The following is a 19744-nucleotide window of genomic DNA, read 5'->3' as shown; positions in this document are numbered from 1 at the left end:
CAGCTGTGCGCCCCCCATGTCACCCTAGACCCCGACGGGGCGCCCCCATCACCACTGATCCCCACTCGTTACCCCTTCTGTGAACGCTGGTCCCTGTAGGATGTCCCACATCACTCCGACCCCACCGGGATGCCCCCAATGCCATCGACGGTCCCCGTCGGGGTGTTCCCTATCAGGGCCGGTCTCCACCGGGGTGTCCCTCCAGGGCCACACAGGACGGCTCCATCACCCCCGGTCCCCGGTGCGGTGTCCCTCGTGTCTCCCCACTCCCAGTGGGGTGTCCCCCGTGTCTCCCCGGAGCACATCCCCCCCGGCCCCGGTCCCGGTGCCCCGCTCACCGCTCGCTCTCCCCGTCCCGCCGCGGCCCCGCGGGCAGCGCCCGGAGCCGCCGCCGGTCGCGCAGTGACAGCGGGGCCGGGGACCCGCGCGGGCCGGGCCGGGATGCGGGGGAGGAGTCGCGCAGGCCCGAGCCCGGCCCCGCCGCTCCGGCCGCCCGGGGGTGCCCGCCCCGGCCCCCGGTGCCCAGACCCCCGGCCCGCCGTCCCCCAGCCTAGAGAGGCGGGTGCGGGGCCGCCCCTGCCCCACTCGGTCCCTCGGGGCGGCCCTGCCCTGTCCCCGCTGCCCCCGATGCCGCTCGGCTGCCAAGACGCGGCGCCTGGACCCGGCGGCGGAGCCTGAGCCAGGGAAACCCCATAGACCCAGCCCAGGATCCTGTGGGGATCACCCCGCCCGGATTCCCCATGGATCCCATATGGACGCTCAGCCCCATTGGCTCCCCCATGCATCCCCCCTGTATCCCTCCTCGATCCTCCCCGGATCTCCCCATGAATTCCTCCGCAGGGTTATCCTTCGATCTCTTCCCCATGGATCCTGACGCTATCTCCATCATGGACCCTCTTCCCGGATTCCCCATGGACCCCCGCGGATTTCTGATGGATCTCAGACCCATAACTCCCCCCAGATTTCCCCCTATAGTTCCCTCCTTATGGCCCTCCCTGACTCCTCTGCCCCACACGACCCCAGCCCTGGATCCCCTCCCCATGGATCTCAACATGGTCCCCGCCTCGGACTCCTCCTGGATCCCCCATAGATTAACCACGGATTCCCTATGGATCTCCGATCCCTGGACAGACTCCCACACACACTGGATCCTCCCTCGGATCCCTCTCTATATCCCTCCTGGACTTCTCCCTGGATCTCCCCACGGACACCCCGAGGGGTTCCCCCGCTCCTCACGGATCCCGACATGGACCCTCTAATGGATCCCATTTTGGATCCCTATGGACCCTCCCATCCAGGGACGCCCCACCGCGAATTCCCTTGACCCGTGGATTTCCAGCCTCTGGATCCTCCCCTCCCAATCCCCCACGGCTCTCCCCCTGTAGATCCTCCTAGATTCTCCCCAGATAATTCCAGCTTGGGTTGACCCAACCCACGGGCTCCCCGCTCCTCCCAAATTCCCACCGCATCCCCCACAGGATCCCCCACGGATTCCCCCCACAGACCCCCCCATCGTAGTATCCCCGCCCTTCCCCGTATCCCCTCCCGCCTCCTCCCCGTCCCCGCCCTCCCCGGGCCGGTCCCTCCCTCCCGGCGCGGCGATGGCGGCTGCGGTGCGGGACGGGCCCGCGGTGCGGGACGCGGCCTCGGCGAGCAGCGCGGGCCCGTGGTCGCTGCGGCACCTGCAGCTGGAGCTCCGCGTGTCCTTCGCGGCCGCGGGCGCGGGGCGGCTGCGGGGCCGGGCGCGGCTGGAGCTGCGCTGCGAGCGGGACGGCGGTGCGGGCGCGGAGCTGCGGCTGGACGCGCACCCCACGCTGTCCGTGAGCCGCGCCGCGCTCCTGCCGCCCCCCGGGGGGCCCGGGGACCCCGCCGGGCAGGAGCTGCCCGTGGAGAGCCGGCCCTTCGCCAGCTACGGCAGCGCCCTGCACATCACCCTGCCCCAGCCGCCCCGCGCCGGGCAGCTGCTCACCCTCCTCATCGACTACGAGGCGGGCGAGGGGCCCGGGGTGAGCGGGGGGGGACACACCGCAGGATGCCGGGCCCCCGGGGAAGGGGGGACACTGGGGGGACACAGGGCCGGGGGAAGCTGGGGACACTGGGCTCGGGGAGAGGGGAATACAGCAGGGGACATTGGGTCCAGGGTGAGCCCCGGGGGGAGCAGACACCGGGCCCAAGGAGTGACAGGGCGGATGGAGGGGACACTGGGTGCAGGGGGGGCACACCGGGTGTGGACTGGGGGCCGCCAGACTCCAGGGGAACTGCGGGAAGACCCAGGGGACACCAGGCCTGGGTTGGGCAGAGCTCCCCCGGGTGACCAGTCCCTTCCCAGCTCCCTCTGAAGGGAGCAGCTCTGGGTGAGCAGCCCCTCAGTGGGGTCTCTGTCCCTCCCCAGGTGTGCTGGCTGGCCCCTGAGCAGACGGCGGGGAAGCAGAAGCCCTACATGTACACCCAGGGCCAGGCTGTCCTCAACAGGTCCTTCTTCCCCTGCTTTGACACCCCCTCGGTCAAGTTCACCTACTCAGCCACCGTGAAGGTAAGGGGAGCCCTGGGAGCTGACCCTGCTGTTCCCTCACACCCAGCAGGAGCCAAACCCTCCTGAGTGCAAAGTTTGCTGGTGGGGAAGAGAGTCCAGAGAGGGCCATGGAGGTGCTCTGAGGGCAGGAACACCTCTGCTCTGGACACAGGCTGGGAGGGCTGGAGCTGTTCAGCCTGGAGAAGTGGTGATGATGCTGGGCTATGCTGGATCCTGGTGGTGGTGCTGGGGCTGCCAGACTTTCAGGATGGAAGGAGCAGCTGCTGGTCCCTGAAGACAGGACTAAATAATCCATATTCCCTCCTTGCCTGTGGGTGGGCACGTGGTGACACCAGCACTGGGCCACTCCAGTGTGCTGGCCTGCAGTGGGCCAGGGAAGCTGCTGGGTGATGCCAAGGCAGTGCCAGTGGCATGGGGTGGCATCAGCTGGCCATGCTGGAATTGATTTATTTTGCCTCTTGCTCTAATTCCTCCCCTTAAAACTTTGGCAGAACCCCTGCACCCTCACAGGCTGAGCATGGGGCTGGGCTGTGACAGAGCCAAGAAAAACCTTATTCACTGTGGAGCTCACCCCATTTTTGGGATGGGGGACACTGGATCAGTGACCGTGGGCTCAGCCCAGGCCAGTGGATCGGCCAAGGGTTCTGTGTTGGCTTGGGAACAGGAAAAACGAGTTGTTGTGCAAGAACCCGGAGGGGAGCCTGCAGCTCTGGGATCTGCATCCTCTGCCCTTCCACACCTGCACCTTCAGCATTTCCTTATCTCCTGGCACCTCGTGGTGCAGCTCCAGGTGTCCTGGTGTTGCACTCAGCTGAGTGATGCTTGTTGCAGGGATGTTCCTCCTGGGCTGGGAGTTCAGGGCCTTCCTGCTCTGCTCTGCTCCCCAAAACCCGCAGTTACCATGAATCCTGCACCTTCAGTGCTGGGACACCTTTGCCATCAGACATGTCCCATGGGTTAGCTGACCTCCCACTCTGTAAATTATGGATCTAGTGGATGTTTTTATCCACGTGTCCAGGTCCCTGAGGGCTTCACGGCTGTGATGAGTGCCACGAGCTGGGAGAAGCAGAAGGACAATACCTTCGTCTTCAAGATGTCCCAGCCCATCCCCTCCTACCTGATCGCTCTGGTTGTCGGGGACATTGTGTCTGCTGACGTTGGCCCAAGGTAAGGGGCTCAAGAGGAGACCCCAGTGCTCTCCCTGGCTGTGGGAGCTGAATGGTGGAGCTCCCATGGCAGCCACTTCTGCTTCTCCCTGCTCTGTGGGGCTCTGGAGTGCAGAGACCCAGCCATGAGCATGACCTGGTCAGTCCCTGTCTGCGTCACCAGATTGGGGGCTCTGAGGGTCCTTCTCACTCTGGAGAGTGAGGAGAAGCCTTGGTGCCATCTCCCCTCATCTTTGGGGGTGTCCCTGGCTCTGCTCATCTCACCCCACATGTAAATGAGGGCAGTGGGTCCCTGTGCACGAAGGGTCCTCATCTCCTCCCAAGGCCGGTGCTTTCTCGAGTTCTTGGCTGCCACCACAGCCCTTTGACATTCAGACAAGGAAAGAAATTCACAGTAGTTTGCACTCGGCCTCTTTCACTGCCTTTATCAGCAGGTTTATACTTTCTGTGGAATAAACCCCTGCAGTTTCTGCCTGATGAAGCAACAGGGTGAAAGTCCCCTCATGGTTAAACTTCCTCTTCTCCGTGCTTGGCCAGGAGCCGTGTCTGGGCCGAGCCCTGCCTGATCGAGGCTGCCAAGAAGGAGTACGATGGGGTGATCGAGGAGTTCCTGGTGGTTGGAGAGAAACTCTTTGGACCTTACGTTTGGGGCAGGTATGGCTGGAAGGTTCCTGAAGGACCTCGTTCCCCAGGACCCTCCCTCCCCAGCCCTGGGGAACGAGGTCCTTCAGGAGGGACACTCCCTCCCGAGCCCTGCCCTCAGGAGGAGCAGGGCGGGATCTGAGCCAAGCCTTCCCCCGGCAGGTACGACATCCTGTTCATGCCGCCCTCCTTCCCCTTCGGCGGGATGGAGAACCCCTGCCTGACCTTCGTCACGCCGTGCCTGCTGGCTGGGGACCGCTCGCTGGTGGACGTCATCATCCACGAGATCTCCCACAGCTGGTTCGGCAACCTGGTCACCAACGCCTCGTGGGGCGAGTTCTGGCTGAACGAGGGCTTCACCATGTACGCCCAGAGGCGCATCTCCACCGAGGTCTACGGTGCGTGGCCGAGGGGTGCTGAGCCCTTTGCAAGGGTGCTGGGACCTGTGTGGGTCCGGGGTCCACGCCCTCAGGGCGCCCCTCCGAACGCTGCGTCTCGGGGGAGGTGAAGGGCAGCAGCTGCAAATGCCGTGGAGGTTTTCTGTGAGATGGAAAAGGAGTAGGTTTGGATTAGGTATTGGGAAGAAGTTCTTGGCTCTGAGGGTGGGGAGGCCCTGGCACCTGGTTGTTCAGAGAAGCTGTGGCTGCCCCATCTCTGGAAGTGTCCAAGGCCAGGTTGGACAGGGCTTGGAGCAACCTGGGCTAGTGGAAGGTGTCCCTGCCCATGGCAGGGGGTGGAATGAGATGGTCTTTAAGGTCTCTTCCAACCCAAACCATTTTATGATTTCTGGTGGTAGCAGAATTGCCTTCACTCTGAGATGACAGATCCCCTCAGCCCCTGCCAGGGATGTGGACACTGTGTCCTTGCCCAGCCTCCTCTTCCTCCCTCAGCTCCCTCGTGGAGCCGATACCAGCCTCCCGAGCTCCCCCCTGGACTCACAGTCCTGTGCAGCAGCTCGGCTGTCCCAGCACCATTTGCTGCATCCAGGTGAATTGAAGTGGCTCTAAAAACCTCTCAGTGACCGGGGCTGGGTTGTCCTGTGCTTCTCTGCAGCCCTGCTGTCCCAACACCGTATTTATTGATTTCCTCCTCTCCCAGCTCGTGTGCTGATGCTGTTTCTCTCCTGTCACAGCACCCACTGTGATCATAGTGCCCAGGGGTCTGCTTGGGGTCCCTGAACACCTCCTGTTTGTCTCTACCCAGGTCTGCCCTACACCTGCCTGGAGGCTGCCACGGGAAGGGCCCTCCTGCGCCAGCACATGGACGCCACGGGGGAGGACCATCCTCTCAACAAGCTGCGGGTGGTGATTGAGCCAGGTCTGTGGGGTGTCCCCGCTGCTGCCAGGGGAGGGGGACAGCGAGGGCTGGGGTGAGGGAGCCCTGCTGGAGTGTTCCATGGCTGGCAGTAAAACTGGTGGGACCTGGGTGCGGTGATGGCTGCAGGAGGGATGGGAATGGGCTGCACCCAGCTCAGAAGGGGGAATCTTGATGCACACCAGGGCTGCCTGGTTTTGCAGGTGGGCAGAGGGTTTCTGAGGGGTTTTTGCCTTTTTCCAGGCATCAATCCAGACGACACGTACAACGAGACGCCCTACGAGAAGGGCTACTGCTTTGTCAGCTACTTGGCCCATCTGGTGGGAGACCAGAGCAAGTTCGATGCCTTCCTCCAGGTGGGTGTGATGAGGTACCAGGTGGAGGTGCAGAGTCCTCCAAAACCCCACAGCAGGAGGCCAGGGCACAGCAGGACCCTGGGAAGGACAGGCTGAGCAGGGTGGCTGGGGAGAGGAAGAGGAGGTGGGAAATGGAAATGTTAACACAGGAATGAGGTGAAAACAGAGCTTGGCCTTGTGCTGGCAGCAGGTGCTGGGAATGCTCAAGGGGTATCCCAGGGGCTGGGCAGCCCCTGTGAGGAACAGGGGTTGGAATGGGCTCCTCTGTGAGATGGAGCACAGATGGGCAGCAGTGCCGGGGTGAGTGTGTCTGGCATCACCCCTGTCCATCCCTGCAGGCCTACGTGAACCGGTTCAAGTTCCAGAGCATCACTGCTGATGACACGCTCGCTTTCTTCCTGGAGTACTTCCCGGAGCTGAAGAAGAAGGGCGTGGACTCCATCCCAGGTCAGTGCAGTGCTGTCCTGGCCAGGGAACTGGGGTTGCCACTTTGCAGACCAGCACCCGCCCCTGTCCCTGCAGACCCCGTGCAGGTCCCTTTGTGTGTTTTACTGGAGACGCTGCCGGCCCTGGCTCTGATGGAGAAGGCAGGGCAGTGGCCAGCTGGGGTCAGGGACTAGCCCAAGCCTGGGCACGTGCCAGCTCAGCCTGATTCTTCCTCCATGCAAAGCCAGTCCCTGCTCTGCGCTCGAGCGCTGTTTCGTGGGGTTTCCATGACTCAGCCTGGTCAGTCTGGTGAGCGCTGGGATCAGGCCCAGCCACCGCCCTGGGCTCAACCCAGCCTTGCTGGAGATCCAGGCTTGGCAGGAGCTTTCCATGCTGGAGCCAGCTCATCCTGCCAGCAGCAGCAGGGCTGATGCCCACAAGCGCACCCTGAGCCCAGGGTGGTTGAACAGCCTCACCCCGTTCGTCTCTGCTGCTCCCTGTCCTCGGGCAGGTTTGGTGCTGCTGGGGACGCCCTGGGAGAAGGCAGTGAGGGGTCTGGGCAGCAGCACCTGGCGTGAGGCTCAGGGATCTGCTCCCTCCCACCTCGGTGCAGGGTTCGAGTTCGACCGCTGGTTGAACACGCCGGGCTGGCCGCCCTTCCTGCCTGACCTGTCCCCAGGGCAGCAGCTGATGAAGCCGGCGGAGGAGCTGGCAGAGCTCTGGGCAGCCGACAGCTTGAACGTGGAGGCCATCGAAGCCGTGGACATCACAGGCTGGAGGACGTACCAGCTGGTCTATTTCCTGGATCAGGTCCTGCAGAAGTCCCCCCTGCCTGAAGGTGAGGGCCAGGTGCCCAAAGGAGACCCAGGGTGACGCGCCCCAGTCAAGCCTCGTGGCTGGGGACACGAGGACACGTCAGTGGGACACACAGATGTGTGGCCATCAGCCCATCTCCAGTTGCTGTGGTGTCAGGGGATCCTCAGTCGGAGTGGTGGGGGAGGGAGGGCCCAGGAAGTGTCCCTGGATGTATGGGGATGTTTGCAGTGGCAGGAAGGAGCCCTGCTGTCCCCAGCTGTCACCTCCCCATGTCACCTCTTTGCTGAGGGATCTCCCCCCACTTTGTGCTGGCTTCCCAAGCCACTGGCACGTGGCTCTGCAGAGCTGCCTGGCCTGGGAGGCCCAACATGGGCCCCCTCCTGTCCAGAGCCAGCGAGTGCCTGGGGTGCTCCAGAGCTGGGGCTGTGGGGAGGCCACGTGAGGGTCCAGGACTGACCCAAGGCTGGGAGGATCCCAGAGGATTCTCAGCACAGCTGGGATGGGCTCACAGGGTTCACTGGGAGCTGGGGATGGTGAGCACTCCCCTCTCACAGGCAACGTGGAAAGGCTGAGCAAGATGTACCCCAAGATCTCCAAGGCCCAGAACGCTGAGCTGCGACTGCGCTGGTGTCAGATTGTCCTCAAGAACAACCTGGAGGCTGAGTACAGCAAAGTCAAGGACTTCCTGCACAGCCAGGTTTGTCCCTGGGCAGTGGTGGCTGTGCCAGTGGGGAGAGGTGGGCAGAGAGTGTCAGAGGGCCAGGGGTTGGCTCTTGCTTAAGAGTCCAACTCTTAAGTGAATGGATCCAACCCACAACCTTTGTGCTGTTCTTGTGTGCTCTCTCCCTGGCCAGGAGAGATGCTGGAGGTGTGCTGGGGACAAGGGGGATGTGGGGCTCCTGGGGCTTCACCCCTTGGCTCCAGGGAGGAGTTTGGGGTGTAACCCCGCTCTGTCTCCACAGGGAAAGCAGAAGTACACACTGCCCCTCTACCGGGCCATGTGGGGCGGGTCGGAGGCCACCCGGGCCCTGGCCATGGAGACCTTCTCTGCCACGGCCCCCCAGCTCCACATCAATGTCCAAAACTATGTGAAGAAGATCCTGGGCTTGCAGGTGGCAGAGGCCTAAGGCAGCCTGGGCTGCACTCCCTCTGCTGCTGTTCCCGCTGGCAGGACCTCAGTGCCTCCCCCTCACTGCACATTTCCTTATTAAAATGTGTAATTTTTTCTCTCTGTGTGTGTTTCCTGTTCCCCACGAGCCATGGGCTGCCTTAGTGGGACTCCCTGCTCCTCTTCCTGGGCTCCAGGCTGGTGCCCCAGGAGCCTGTGCTGTGCTGGGCCCTACAACACGTCCCACCCTGCAATCCCTTAAGGAAACTCGGGGTGTCCTCTCAGGGGGTGCATGATCTCGGCACCCTGCACAACAGCAGCCCAGGAGCAAATCACAACGGGCCACAAGATTTTACACACTAAATCTCTGACCCAGCACTGTGGTCTCTAGAGCCAAGACTGAACCCAAACTACCCCCAGAGCCAAGACACCTGCAGTGCCCGGGTCAGAGGCTGCACTTTTCCTCACAGGTTGGCTCAGGAGGGAGCTCCAAATCCCAGACAGTTTGAGAAACTGGAGTAAAGGGGGCATGGTTGAAATCAGCCTGTTTGGCCCGAGAGAAAGAATGAGGCTTTCCTGGGCAATGGGTGTCCTCTAGTGGATCAGCATTGCTGGAAATGACTTGGACCATTGTTACAAGTTACAAGAACCTTTCTCCAGCTGCAGATCTGGTTTCCCAGGGAACACAGAGCCTGTTGATACAATTAAGGTGACCTCAGATAAGAGACTTCACTACCTATGAGGCATCTGGAAACAATCCCTCTGGTTTAAAAGGTGCCCTTGGCTCTCAGGAGCTGTCACGTCTGCTCTGACTCACCTGAACAAGCCACCAGTGAGACAAGCCGGGTGGTCCCTAAAGCACTTCCCTAGGATTAAATAAGCGGCATGTTCTCCACTGCACCGACTGCAGTGCCCTTGGCACCCCAGAGCACACACAGGCCTGTCAGGTTATGGGATGCTGAAGAGGAGCTCACAACTAGCACTGCTTCACTGAATGAAAATGTTGGCTGTCAGGGTGGGAATGCAGGGGGTGGGAGCTGCACGTCCTGGGAGGGATCCTCCAGTGCTCCAGCCATTCCCACCAGCCAAGCAGGGAGCAGCCCCCTCGTGCAGCTGGAGGCAGGACAAGGTCTTGATTTCCAGCTCGTTGCTCCCTCCCAGGGCTGCCCTGGGAGCTCTGGGCAGGGCTGGGACAGTTCCACCAGCAGACACTTCACCAACACCACCTCTGGTGCTCCCCTACCAACAACATCCAGCAGTGGGGAGAGGTGAAGCTCCTCTTCTCTCTGCTCTGCATCCTGCACGGAGCTGGGGGCTGGAAGGGAACTGCAGCTGATCCTGCAGGGGCTGGGAAGGTCACTCTGCCTTCACTCACCTTCCTGCAAAGGCAACGGCTCAGAGAGACACTTGGATATAAAATTGGTAACAAGATGTAACGCACTTATTTTTAACAACGTAACCTTCATCAGGCTCGGATCGTTTTTTCCTAATTTTTTCCAAAATGAAAGCCAAGTCAATCATGAAATGCCGGGAGAAGATGTTAATTCTTTATTAATAAATAGATTTAGAAAGGCTTAGCGAGACAGGATTAATGGATTTGATGGTCAGAAAAGAACTGCTGTAATCTGCCAGTCTGACCTGCTGCAGAGCACAGGTCTGGATTCCCACAGCCCACCAATCCAGGCAGTTGCTCAGGGGCTTATCTGTCAGTCCACACCACGGAGTCTCTGAACAGTCACTACATTCTGGTCTGAGGGCCAGTCCCCCTGCAAACACCACGTGCCCTGTTCCCAGTTCTGTTCCATCTCACTTCCCCTTACAGCCCCCGGCTGGGTCAGCTGAAGCTCTTTAAATAGTGTTCTTTAAATACTGTGTTTCAAAGGATTAGTGACTCTCTTACTCATGGCTGCTTGGTTTTACAGTATGAAAGTAATAATGGGCTTGATTATGAACTTAGTAACTCCCCAAACCACATGGAACTAATTCATTCCTGCAACGGCTTTCGGTTCTACATTTGGGAAACAAATGTAACAAAGCCCAAACCCTGCGCCAAGGTACAAAGGCTGCAGATCCCAGGAGAGCAGATCCCCTCAGCTGTCCCTGCTGCTCCTGCCTGCCGTGAGTGTGAGCAGCTCAGGATGGAATGGCAAACCAGAGAGGCAGCTCGAAAAGTGCCAGTGTTTCTGAGGATTCCCAAGGCAGGTCATATGTCTGCGCTCAGCTCCGCACACTGCTTGTCTGAGATGTGGGTAGCTAAGGAGTCTATGATGTCAAGGAGGAGGAGCTGACTGAGCGAGCGGAGATTTGGCAACTTGGAGACCTTCAAGGAAAACAGAACAGAAAAAAAAAAAAAAGAAAAACAAAACACAGGAAGAAATTAAAACCCTCCCCAAACGACAGCTGATGTATCACCCTTTTACCCCTGGAACCCCCGTGGGAAGGTCAGTGAGTCAGGCTGGGCATGGGTGGTGTGAGATCCCAGTCAGGGTTTAAAACCCAACTCAGCCTCTGCTGGTACTGACAGACCCAGTGCTGGTCACCAACTGAGCACTCTCCTGACAGCAACACTGGGCACCAGCACAGCCTGAGCCTTGAGGTCTCTGAGTTTCCACTGAGAACAAGGCTCAGGGCCAGATCTCTTCACTCCTGTGCTCCTGAGGAGAGGCTGCTCTCAGTGCCCATGCTGGTTCTGCTGGCATTCCTCCTGCAGTCAAAGCAGGTCACTGGAGCACTTGCCAACAAAAACCTCACCACATCAGACTGATGAGAATCTACAACAAACTTCACGCTTTTAGACTGTTCAGAAGCTCAACTGTTAGCAAAAATTCCTTCCTTCTCCACAACCTCATGGTAAGAAGCCAGTAACCCCTCGGTCTAGAGGCATTCACACACACACACAGGGCAGACTGTCCCCAGAGCCCAGCCTGCCTTACCTGAGCTGAGATTTTCACCTCCATCCACTCACCCAGCCCAAATTACGTGAGCTGAGATGATCACCTGGGCTCTGGGGAGCTGGACTGTGATAAAGACACCATGAGAGCATCTTTTGAGGGAAGGAAACGGCCGTGGATGCTTTCAGAAAGAGCTCAGGACATGTGCTCGTGGCAATATCCTCAAACTAAGGGTCTGCCAAGACTGGGAGGGAGAGAGAACCCCCTCAGCACTGCTGGGAATCCTGTCCCCACCCCCAGGCATGCCCTGTGGAACAGATCAGGGTGTCACTACAAGCACATCACAACAGCAGGTTTATTAGGGCTTTTGCACAGCACTTGACACACAAGAGCCTGAAAACACGTCACCCAAAGCACCAAACCTCTGGGAACAGCTCTTCAGTAACGTTCCTGCTGTGGGGAAAGCTCCTGAGCAGGCCAAATCCAGAACAGCATTGAATAAGGTGGAAGAACAGGAGATCCCACAACCACAGACCCCAGCCTGCCCCAGCCCCAGTGATCCACCAGGCTTGTGCATGAGAACAAATCCCCCTCAGAGCCCGAGGCTGGCCCAGGAGCACAGCATGGAGTGTCCGTGCCCAGCCACACCGACTCACCCAGCCCAGGCCAAAAATCACACACTGAGGCCTCTCAGGCCAAGGGAAAACATTGCATAATTGGGATTTCTTCGTGCACATCTGCTTGACACTCTTCCAGCCACGTTTTGGATGAAGACTGTTCTACCAGTCAACAGTTTAAATATAAAATGTTTCCTCACATCCTGGTGAGGAAGTACAGCTGAGGAAAGGCCTCCAGCTCCAACTGCTGTCTCCGAGTGCTGCAATGTTTGTTCCCCCAGGATGTTCTGGGGACAATCACACCGACCTGTTTGTCTTCCTGTGGCCTCCACTGGGAGGTGAGACTGAGATTTCAGCCCTCGGGGGCTGCAAGGCACTGACCCCAAACCCCAGGGATGTCCTGTACCCCACAATGACTGTTCCCCATCCCTGCTGAACTGGGCTGCTCCAAAGGACTCACAGAGCCAGAAGAAAACAGGTAAGAAGAAGGTAGGAGCTGTAACTCTCCTCTGGGAGTGATTCCTGGATGCTGGCCCTACTCTCAATGCTTTTTATGCATTTTCAGTTACTTCTGAATGTAAAATGTGTCATGCTCCAGCAACTCTGGCGTTTAATGAAGAGCCTGAACACCTCCCTGTCTCCTCTCCAGACACTAACAGGATGCAGCAGAGCTCTCCTTCCCCTGGAGGAGGATTGTGAGTTTAAATATACAAAGCAGAGCAAGCTACTTGAATACTAACTAGGGAATCATTATCAGTAAGTGTGTAGCATCCAGAAATCCCCATTCTGTGATGTACCTACCCATTTCAACAATGCTAATGAGTTGTGCAATGAACTGGTGACATGCTGGGGAACTCTCATGGGGGGGATCACATTTTACAGGAACAACTAAATGACAACATCCTTATCCTCTCAAGTGAGGACAGGAGTATCAGCACATCAGGCTCTTGACCTTTCCTGCCACTAATGCATCATCCCACATATCAAAACAGAATCACAGAATCACTAAGGTTGGAAAAGACCTCTAAGACCACTGAGTCCAACTGCTGATCATGGAAACTACAGAAAGCCCAGCCAGGACACGATAATTTACTTTAGAGCACATGACAATATAACATGTATGACAGAGAACAAAGAGAAATATAAACAGCACACTCATAACTGCTAGTAGGGAGAGATTTGTGCCCTCAGTACACAACAAACTTAGCCTGTTATAAACCAACCCAATGAGGGCAAGGCACAAAATTAACAGCTGTCTCACACGAGGAAGAATTAAACTGATTCCTATATTAATGTGTCTTTAACCAAGGCAGTGACACAGGACAGCAGCTCTCAAAAGCCACAGAAAAGATGCAACCAACCTTGGTGAACTGGTGGACGATGATGTGCAGGCAGTGCCTCTTCATGTCCAGGGCCTGGGTCTTGTCAGCTGCCTCTAAAATCTAGAGCAGAAGCAGTGATGTGATTTCCCTTCTGCACAGCTCAGGTGCACAAACACTGTCCTGACACAGAGCAGCAAACTCCTCTGAGCCAGGGAAACATCTCCATTTTGAATTACAAACCGAATCTTTACTGAACTATTCAAAAATAAGCCCTGGATTTAAAATGTATGGAGTCCTCAAGAGTTAATAAGCAGGAATTGCTTCTGCTTGTGCTGCAGAGGGTTCAGGAGATGGCACTGGCATTGGGGGCTTTCTTACCACACAATATCTTTTGTCAGCTCAAACTCCACTGCCAGATCCCATCAGCATCACTGATAAAACAAGACTAATGTCACCTGCACATCACCACTTGCCCCGGTACAAATGCCTGCCAAAAAGGGTCTGCAGCTGAGAGCTGAGCTCACCATGAATCTGAAAAAGGCCTTTAAAATGCAGTTCTGCAACGGGGAATGAGGAGCTCGGGAGGAGCCGGGTGAGCAGTACCTGCTGAACCCTTCAGCACAGCACAGGAGCAGAAGTGACCCAAAAATCAGGGAAGGAACAATGGTGCTGCAGGCTGGGCTCTCACACACCATGGCAGTGCCACTGCCACTGGAAGGGGCTCGGCAGTGTCAGTGATTTAGCACTGGGGGTACCCACTTGACCGGACCCCTTGGCTTTCCTCTAAGACAAGGGACTAATTAAAGTGCCTGGGGACAATTACCTGGAGCACATTCTCCACGGTGACATTCATTTCCAGGTTCTGCTTGCAGTAGGCCTGGAGCCTGTTGTTGGAGAAGCCGTAGTAGTAAGGGGCAGCAAAGAGGTACCTGTTCATCCCATTGAGGAATCAACCACGAAGCAAAGGTGAGAGCACTGATGGCAACCCCAAAATCCACGTCAGGAGTGACAGTGCAGAGCCTGTCAGTGCCACCCTGACAGACCATCCTCCCACGCTGTGCCAGGCAGTCCAAAGCAAAAGGAAGGTGATCTGCTGGACCCACACCCAGACAGATCCTTCAGTTCCCTCAGATTTAAGGATACAGGGAGTCTTCAGGAGGCATGTTCACTTCTCCATAGTAGATGTACCTAAGCATGGACTCGAATGCTTGCTTGCTGGGAACCATTTCACCTATAGAAATGTTCACTTGCCCGTCCTCTGGCATGAAGGAGCGGAACATGGCTTCGAAGTAACTGGAAAGGAAAATAAAACGGATGGAACGCATTCTGCAGACCGATGGTTTAACCCGGTATTGTTCAAAGGCTGCAATTCACATCTGCAGCTTCCAGAGCAGAAAATTCAGTTGACAACCTGGGCAAAAACACTGCTGAATTATTTTTTCATACATGTCTGCCAGTGAAAACTCCAAATATAATCCCCCTAATTACCATCAGCACTACCTGAAATTCATCTGTTTCTTGAAAATTAGGACACATGGTGCTTTGATTTTTGTCTCATTTGCATAAGACCCAGTAGAGAGCTTAAAGCATTATGAATTTCCTTGGTATCTACAGGCTGCCAATCATCAGGGCTGGTTTAAGAGCTGTAAAATGCTTCTGGTAAAACCCCACGGTAACTAATACTGAATATTGTTACTGGGACTGGAAAAAAATTGTGACAGTATTTGAAATAGGGATTTTATGAGAACACGTTTGGCAGAACGTAAGGTGCAGGCCCACAGAACACACAAAGCCACTTCACCCATGTCCTGGGGAGGGAGAATAGTCCCACCTTCAGTAGGGTGAACTCCTTGTCTCTGCATAAAGCATGGGAACAATCTACTCTCTGTTATGCACCATTTTTTGTTGTTTATTCATAACCAGTCTTAGATATCAGCAAGAGAGAAAGAAGTTCAAGTTTCACATGATTCAATATGAATATTCACTGTCAGAAGGTTCCTTCTGACCTCAGTGGACATCTGTTGCTTTCCACTTCACTGAAACCACCTTACGTTTTCTACCCTTTTTCCCTTCCTGTGATTTTACAGATTCTTTGACTTGCAGTGCAGCTTCTCCCACACCCTCTGAGGAATCTCTGCAGCTTTAATTTCCTCCTATCTTTCCCTGCTGGGTATCAAATGGGAAAAAAAAAAATTAATCACTACTGGCTAAAGGCTTATTACACTCATTGAGCAAAGCTGCTTCTTCCAGTTCTTGCAGATTGAAGTTCCTCCCTGTCTCCTGGAACAATCCAGCTGAGCCCAGGCTGCCCAGCAGGGCACTGTACTCCCAGTTTTTGCTCCAGCTTTAGGAGCAGGGCTCACCTGGAGCGAGCTGCCAGGATGGCCTTGTGGGCTGGCCGTGGGTGCCCGTCCAAGAGCAGGATGATGTCACAGAATTCAGTCCCAGCTCCTTCCAGGTAAGCCTTCATGTCCTGGATCAAGGACGTTCCTGAAATCCAGCGTGAGGAAATAAAGACACAACAGTTCCAAGTGACCAGGTGCTACTGAACTAACACATGGCCAAGCCATAGCTCCAGCCCCTCTTTCCTCTGGGGCCCTTGGGCTGAGGTTCAGGTAAGCCCTTCTTCATAATTTTGGAGCAAAATGAGCTTCATCCTTCCCCACCATAACCCATTCCCTACTGCCCATCCCAGAACCAAACCTGTCAGCTCTGCTCTCTGTTGCTGACAGCAAACACCAGCTGTGGCCACAGTGAGAGGCGTTCTCTGTAGACAGGAAATCTGATTTTTCCACTCCCTTTTCATTATTTCCAACCACGAGGGATATAAAATTTTGTATCTTAACGAAAAATCCCAAATCAGCAATAAAGGCTTCTTTTATCCAATATTTTAATCAACCTTAGAAAATACACAATAACTGAGAAATAGAGCACATTCAAGTCTGATTCAAACTCACTCATATTTTTAATGTTCATCTTTCAATTTCTGATGTTTGGGTCTCACACCATTCCAGCTCTGGACACAGGAAGTGGCTGTGCCACCTCCCCCACTGGTGCCCCTCCCCTGTCTGGGACAAATGCCAGCCAAAGCCCTTCTACCCACCCTTCAAGGACTGGCTTCCTCCTCTTTCTCTCCAGTTCCCAATTGTTTTTTGCAGTATTCCAAACCAGAAAATTTGCAGTATTCCAAACCAGAAAATTTCATCATTACATTCCTTGTTTTGTGTGTCAGGATGTTAAAATGTTGAGTAAGAACGGGTCCCAAATGAGTCCTTGATGAATTCCGTGATAGAACTGTAAATTGTAAATCAAATATTTTTTTTTCTCCCTCTTTCCTGTTCCTTTCACACACACACACACAGAGCAGTGCCTGACTCACAAGGAGGAGCAGGAGAGAGGAGGGAGATCTTACCGATGTCGAGGGGCTGGTCGGAATGTGTTCGGACAGGAGGCTGCTGCTTCCTCCGGACAATCTCCACGATGAGGGATGAAGAGAGGTGCTCAAACTCCTTCATCATTATGACTTGATTAAAATGGGACTCCTTCACCACAAAGTTCAGGCAATGTTCCTTAAAAACACGCCAACAGTAATTAAAATTTTTATGGTTTATTGTTTGAAGTCATCTTTTAGAGTATCCCATAAATGTCACCGTGTTACACGTGCCATCAGCCACCCTTTCCTTAGGACCCTCCATGTGGACCCTGCAGCTGGAACTATCAAACCATTACATCCTTATCCTTCCTAAGTGACCATTTAGGCTCCTGCTTGAACATGAAATTCAGGACAGTTCTAAGCACCCAGAAAAACTTGACTAGAAATACTAACAAGGAAGAGTTTAATTGTCTCCCATCTAGATGCTCCAAAGCTTTCTAAAACAGGAATCTCGGGAGACACTAAAAACCTCACAGAGCTAACCAAGATTGGTTGCTATCTCATAATAATTGTTAACATAATTAGATAGCAGAAGTTAATTAGAAGGGTGAAGAGATTTAACTCTTGGCACTATCCATGCAGGGTCCAAAGAGCTTGCAGGATTCTTTGTGTGGGTTTTGCCTGAACCTTTTCCATAAAGGCAGCAAACAGTCTGAGAGCTCTGGCAGGTTAAAAAAACTCCTTACAAAAATCAGTGTGGTGGAAAGGTGACAAATGAAGCAGACCTAATGCTGAACAGTTAGTGACAAAAAAAAGGGCACTTCATTTGCCACTGTGAACCAAGGCTTTCCCTCAGTACACTTTCCTAAGCAATAAATACAATCTATACCAGCTCACCATAAGGTGGGTACAAATTCACCCAAAGAATAATTTCTACTACCTGTTTTCTGCCAGGTTATTTCACCTGGGATCCAAATGGACCTGTCAGGATGAGCAGACTTCTGCAGAGGACCCACCCACGAGGACTAACACACACCTGAGCAGACAGGACACCAGCTCAGGGTGATCCCGACCGACTGGAGCTGGGTGGAAGAGCCCCTGTCACCCCACAGGCAGCCGGGGCATGTGGGGGCACTTGGCTGACCTGAAATTATTGTCACCAATGCTTGTGCTTCTGGGCACCAATGCACCCTGGTCCCGGGCACCAAAGGCTGTGCCAGCATTTCCACACTTGCTGCTGGCTCTGCTGCTGTTCCTCCTGGAGGGCTTTCCTCCCCCAGAGCCAGGGCAGGCAAAGTGCCTGAGGAAGTGCTGGTGCACACTGGTTCCTCCAGCCTCACTGTGCTGCCAGCAGTGCAGTCACTGGTGTGCACAGGCTGAATATCATCAAACAGGCACTGCATGGTCCTGCTCTGGCCCTTGGACTGGGGGCAGGAGCTGCCTCCCTGCAGCTTCAGCAGAACTGGCTCTGGGCACTGTGGTGGGATCAGCCCAGCCCAGCCCAGCTCAGCCCAGGCTGCAGCCAGGGGGATCAACTCTACCCTGACTGTCAGCAAACACTCAAAAGCCCCTGACCCACCACACAGAGATGGAGAATCACAGGTACATTTTGTTTCTCAGATCAAAGGCCTGAGAACAGAACTCAGTTTTCCCATCAGCCCAGGGGAAAGAACCTGCCTCCAGTCTCTGTAGATATAACACAGCAGGACCAGGAAATGCACTGGTTCCATCTTGCTGCAGCAAGAGTGAACTGATGAAGAGCCAAAGTCACTCTGCCCTTGACATCCTACGCAGCAGATATGGAAAAATATTGAGCACTTAGTGAAAAAAACCCACACAGTAGCAAGAGCCACTGCAGGACAACCCACACTAAATATACTCAAGCAACGCTAATTAATAGGAAGGATGAATTTGCAGAAGCTCAGAGCTCTGGTAAAACATCAATGACTTAAATTTTTATTTTTAAAAATTTCTTATCAGTTACTTTGCATGCAGAATGTGATTACCTTTAGCTGATCCAGCTGAAGCTTGTTAGCATTCTCACACACGATGAGCACGTTCTGCAGATCCACGGACGCTTCGATGTACTGGAGGCAGAGCTGTTCCAGTCGAGAGAGCTTGAAGTTTAAGGCCAGTTTGTACACATCCATAATGAGCAACACATCCTGCACGTGCCCTGAAATTGCAAGAGACAAAATTCCTGGAGAGCTCACAGAACAAAAGAGAGGAGCCCTTCCGAAATGATTTCTTTTTGCATCAACCTGAGCAATTGGAATGGTAAGAACGGTCAGCAACTGGAATATTTTTATAGAGAAAAGATTCCACTTCTGGTTAGATAAAATCTAAACAAAAAAGGAGTTTCAAAATTGAGGCACTCAACAGCCACCCTGAAGGATTTTTGGACAAAGATATCGTGACAATCTGGATCACAGTTTTTTAAAACCCTCAAAAGAAAGTGAAGTCTCTAAAATCCCTGACAAGCTCCGGAGCTTGCAGCCCAAGTTCCCACAGTGCCCAGCTGCCAACAGCCCTGCCAGAGTCCTTGGGTTTTACACAGCATTAGCAACCAGCTCCCTGATTCTGACAGGCCCTGGTGAAGGCACTCTGTGCTATCACCCTGTGCTTGTGTGCACAGATCTGCAGCTGCTCTAGAAGAGAGGGCTGAGGTGAGAGAGGGGCAGTGGGGACCCTCACAGGCCACTGCAGTGGGGCTACTGGCACACCAACTCAAAGAATAATCCCCCCCAGTCTTTGCTTTCCTCACAGGAGATCTCTGCCCATCTGCTCTAACTACTTTTTAATAGAGAAAAGCCCTCTTGCACGTCTCGTGCCTTCCCTGAGTCTAATTGGAAAATCCCATTTGATAAGCATGCCCAATTCCATTAGCTCAGCCTCTGGATGGCTCCCCAAGGTGCTGCTCTCTGAACTGAGAGGAGCAACCAGGAATACAAATGGGCAGGGCAAGGCCACTGGAGGATCCCAGAAGAAAGGGAAGTGCCAGCAAGAATCTCTGAGGGGCTGGGGGAAGGGGAGCAGGCTGCCTGGGAAGCCTGTAACAATGGGAAGAGCTTGAAGGGACAAACCTTCCCTCGGTCTGAGTCTGTCCTGAGGTGAGGGGTGCTGAGGGTCAGCAAACAGCAGGGAGAGGGACCTGGAAAAGTCCTCAGAAACCAAGGAGCA

General features: G+C 55.0%; 2 protein-coding genes across 2 annotated transcripts in view; one reads left to right on the top strand and one right to left on the bottom strand.

Moving 5' to 3' along the window:
* Positions 1–1601: 1601 nt before the first annotated feature.
* Positions 1602–8478, top strand: RNPEP (arginyl aminopeptidase). The gene is made up of 11 exons (XM_050326686.1): positions 1602–2006; positions 2393–2533; positions 3552–3700; positions 4237–4353; positions 4504–4739; positions 5545–5658; positions 5899–6011; positions 6350–6458; positions 7051–7275; positions 7808–7950; positions 8216–8478. The coding sequence occupies exons 1-11, from the start codon at positions 1602–1604 to the stop codon at positions 8378–8380; spliced, it is 1917 nt and encodes a 638-aa protein (XP_050182643.1). The 3' UTR covers positions 8381–8478.
* Positions 8479–9886: 1408 nt separating this feature from the next.
* Positions 9887–19744, bottom strand: part of LZTR1 (leucine zipper like transcription regulator 1) — a 29891-nt gene continuing 20033 nt past the window's right edge. The window contains exons 14-20 of the mRNA XM_050327113.1: positions 18571–18740; positions 16604–16760; positions 15555–15681; positions 14335–14484; positions 14015–14120; positions 13231–13311; positions 9887–10681 (exon numbers count right to left, since the gene is read on the bottom strand). Coding sequence (XP_050183070.1) covers positions 10565–10681; positions 13231–13311; positions 14015–14120; positions 14335–14484; positions 15555–15681; positions 16604–16760; positions 18571–18740 — 908 coding nt within the window. The 3' untranslated portion in view covers positions 9887–10564. The remainder of the gene's footprint in view (positions 10682–13230; positions 13312–14014; positions 14121–14334; positions 14485–15554; positions 15682–16603; positions 16761–18570; positions 18741–19744) is intronic.

This window comes from Myiozetetes cayanensis, unplaced genomic scaffold (assembly GCF_022539395.1).
Source record: "Myiozetetes cayanensis isolate MyiCay16 unplaced genomic scaffold, myiCay2020 scf32, whole genome shotgun sequence".
NCBI lineage: Eukaryota > Metazoa > Chordata > Aves > Passeriformes > Tyrannidae > Myiozetetes > Myiozetetes cayanensis.
This window is presented reverse-complemented; position numbering and strand designations above follow the sequence as displayed.

What these genes read in the sequence shown, in the direction of transcription:
- RNPEP (XM_050326686.1), top strand. Translation starts at nt 1,602, where the DNA reads ATGGCGGCTGCGGTGCGGGACGGGCCCGCGGTGCGGGACGCGGCCTCG. An exon ending in AGTTCGATGCCTTCCTCCAG is followed by an intron (nt 6,012 to 6,349) that starts GTGGGTGTGATG and finishes CCATCCCTGCAG; the next exon opens with GCCTACGTGAACCGGTTCAA. An exon ending in GAAGTCCCCCCTGCCTGAAG is followed by an intron (nt 7,276 to 7,807) that starts GTGAGGGCCAGG and finishes CCCCTCTCACAG; the next exon opens with GCAACGTGGAAAGGCTGAGC.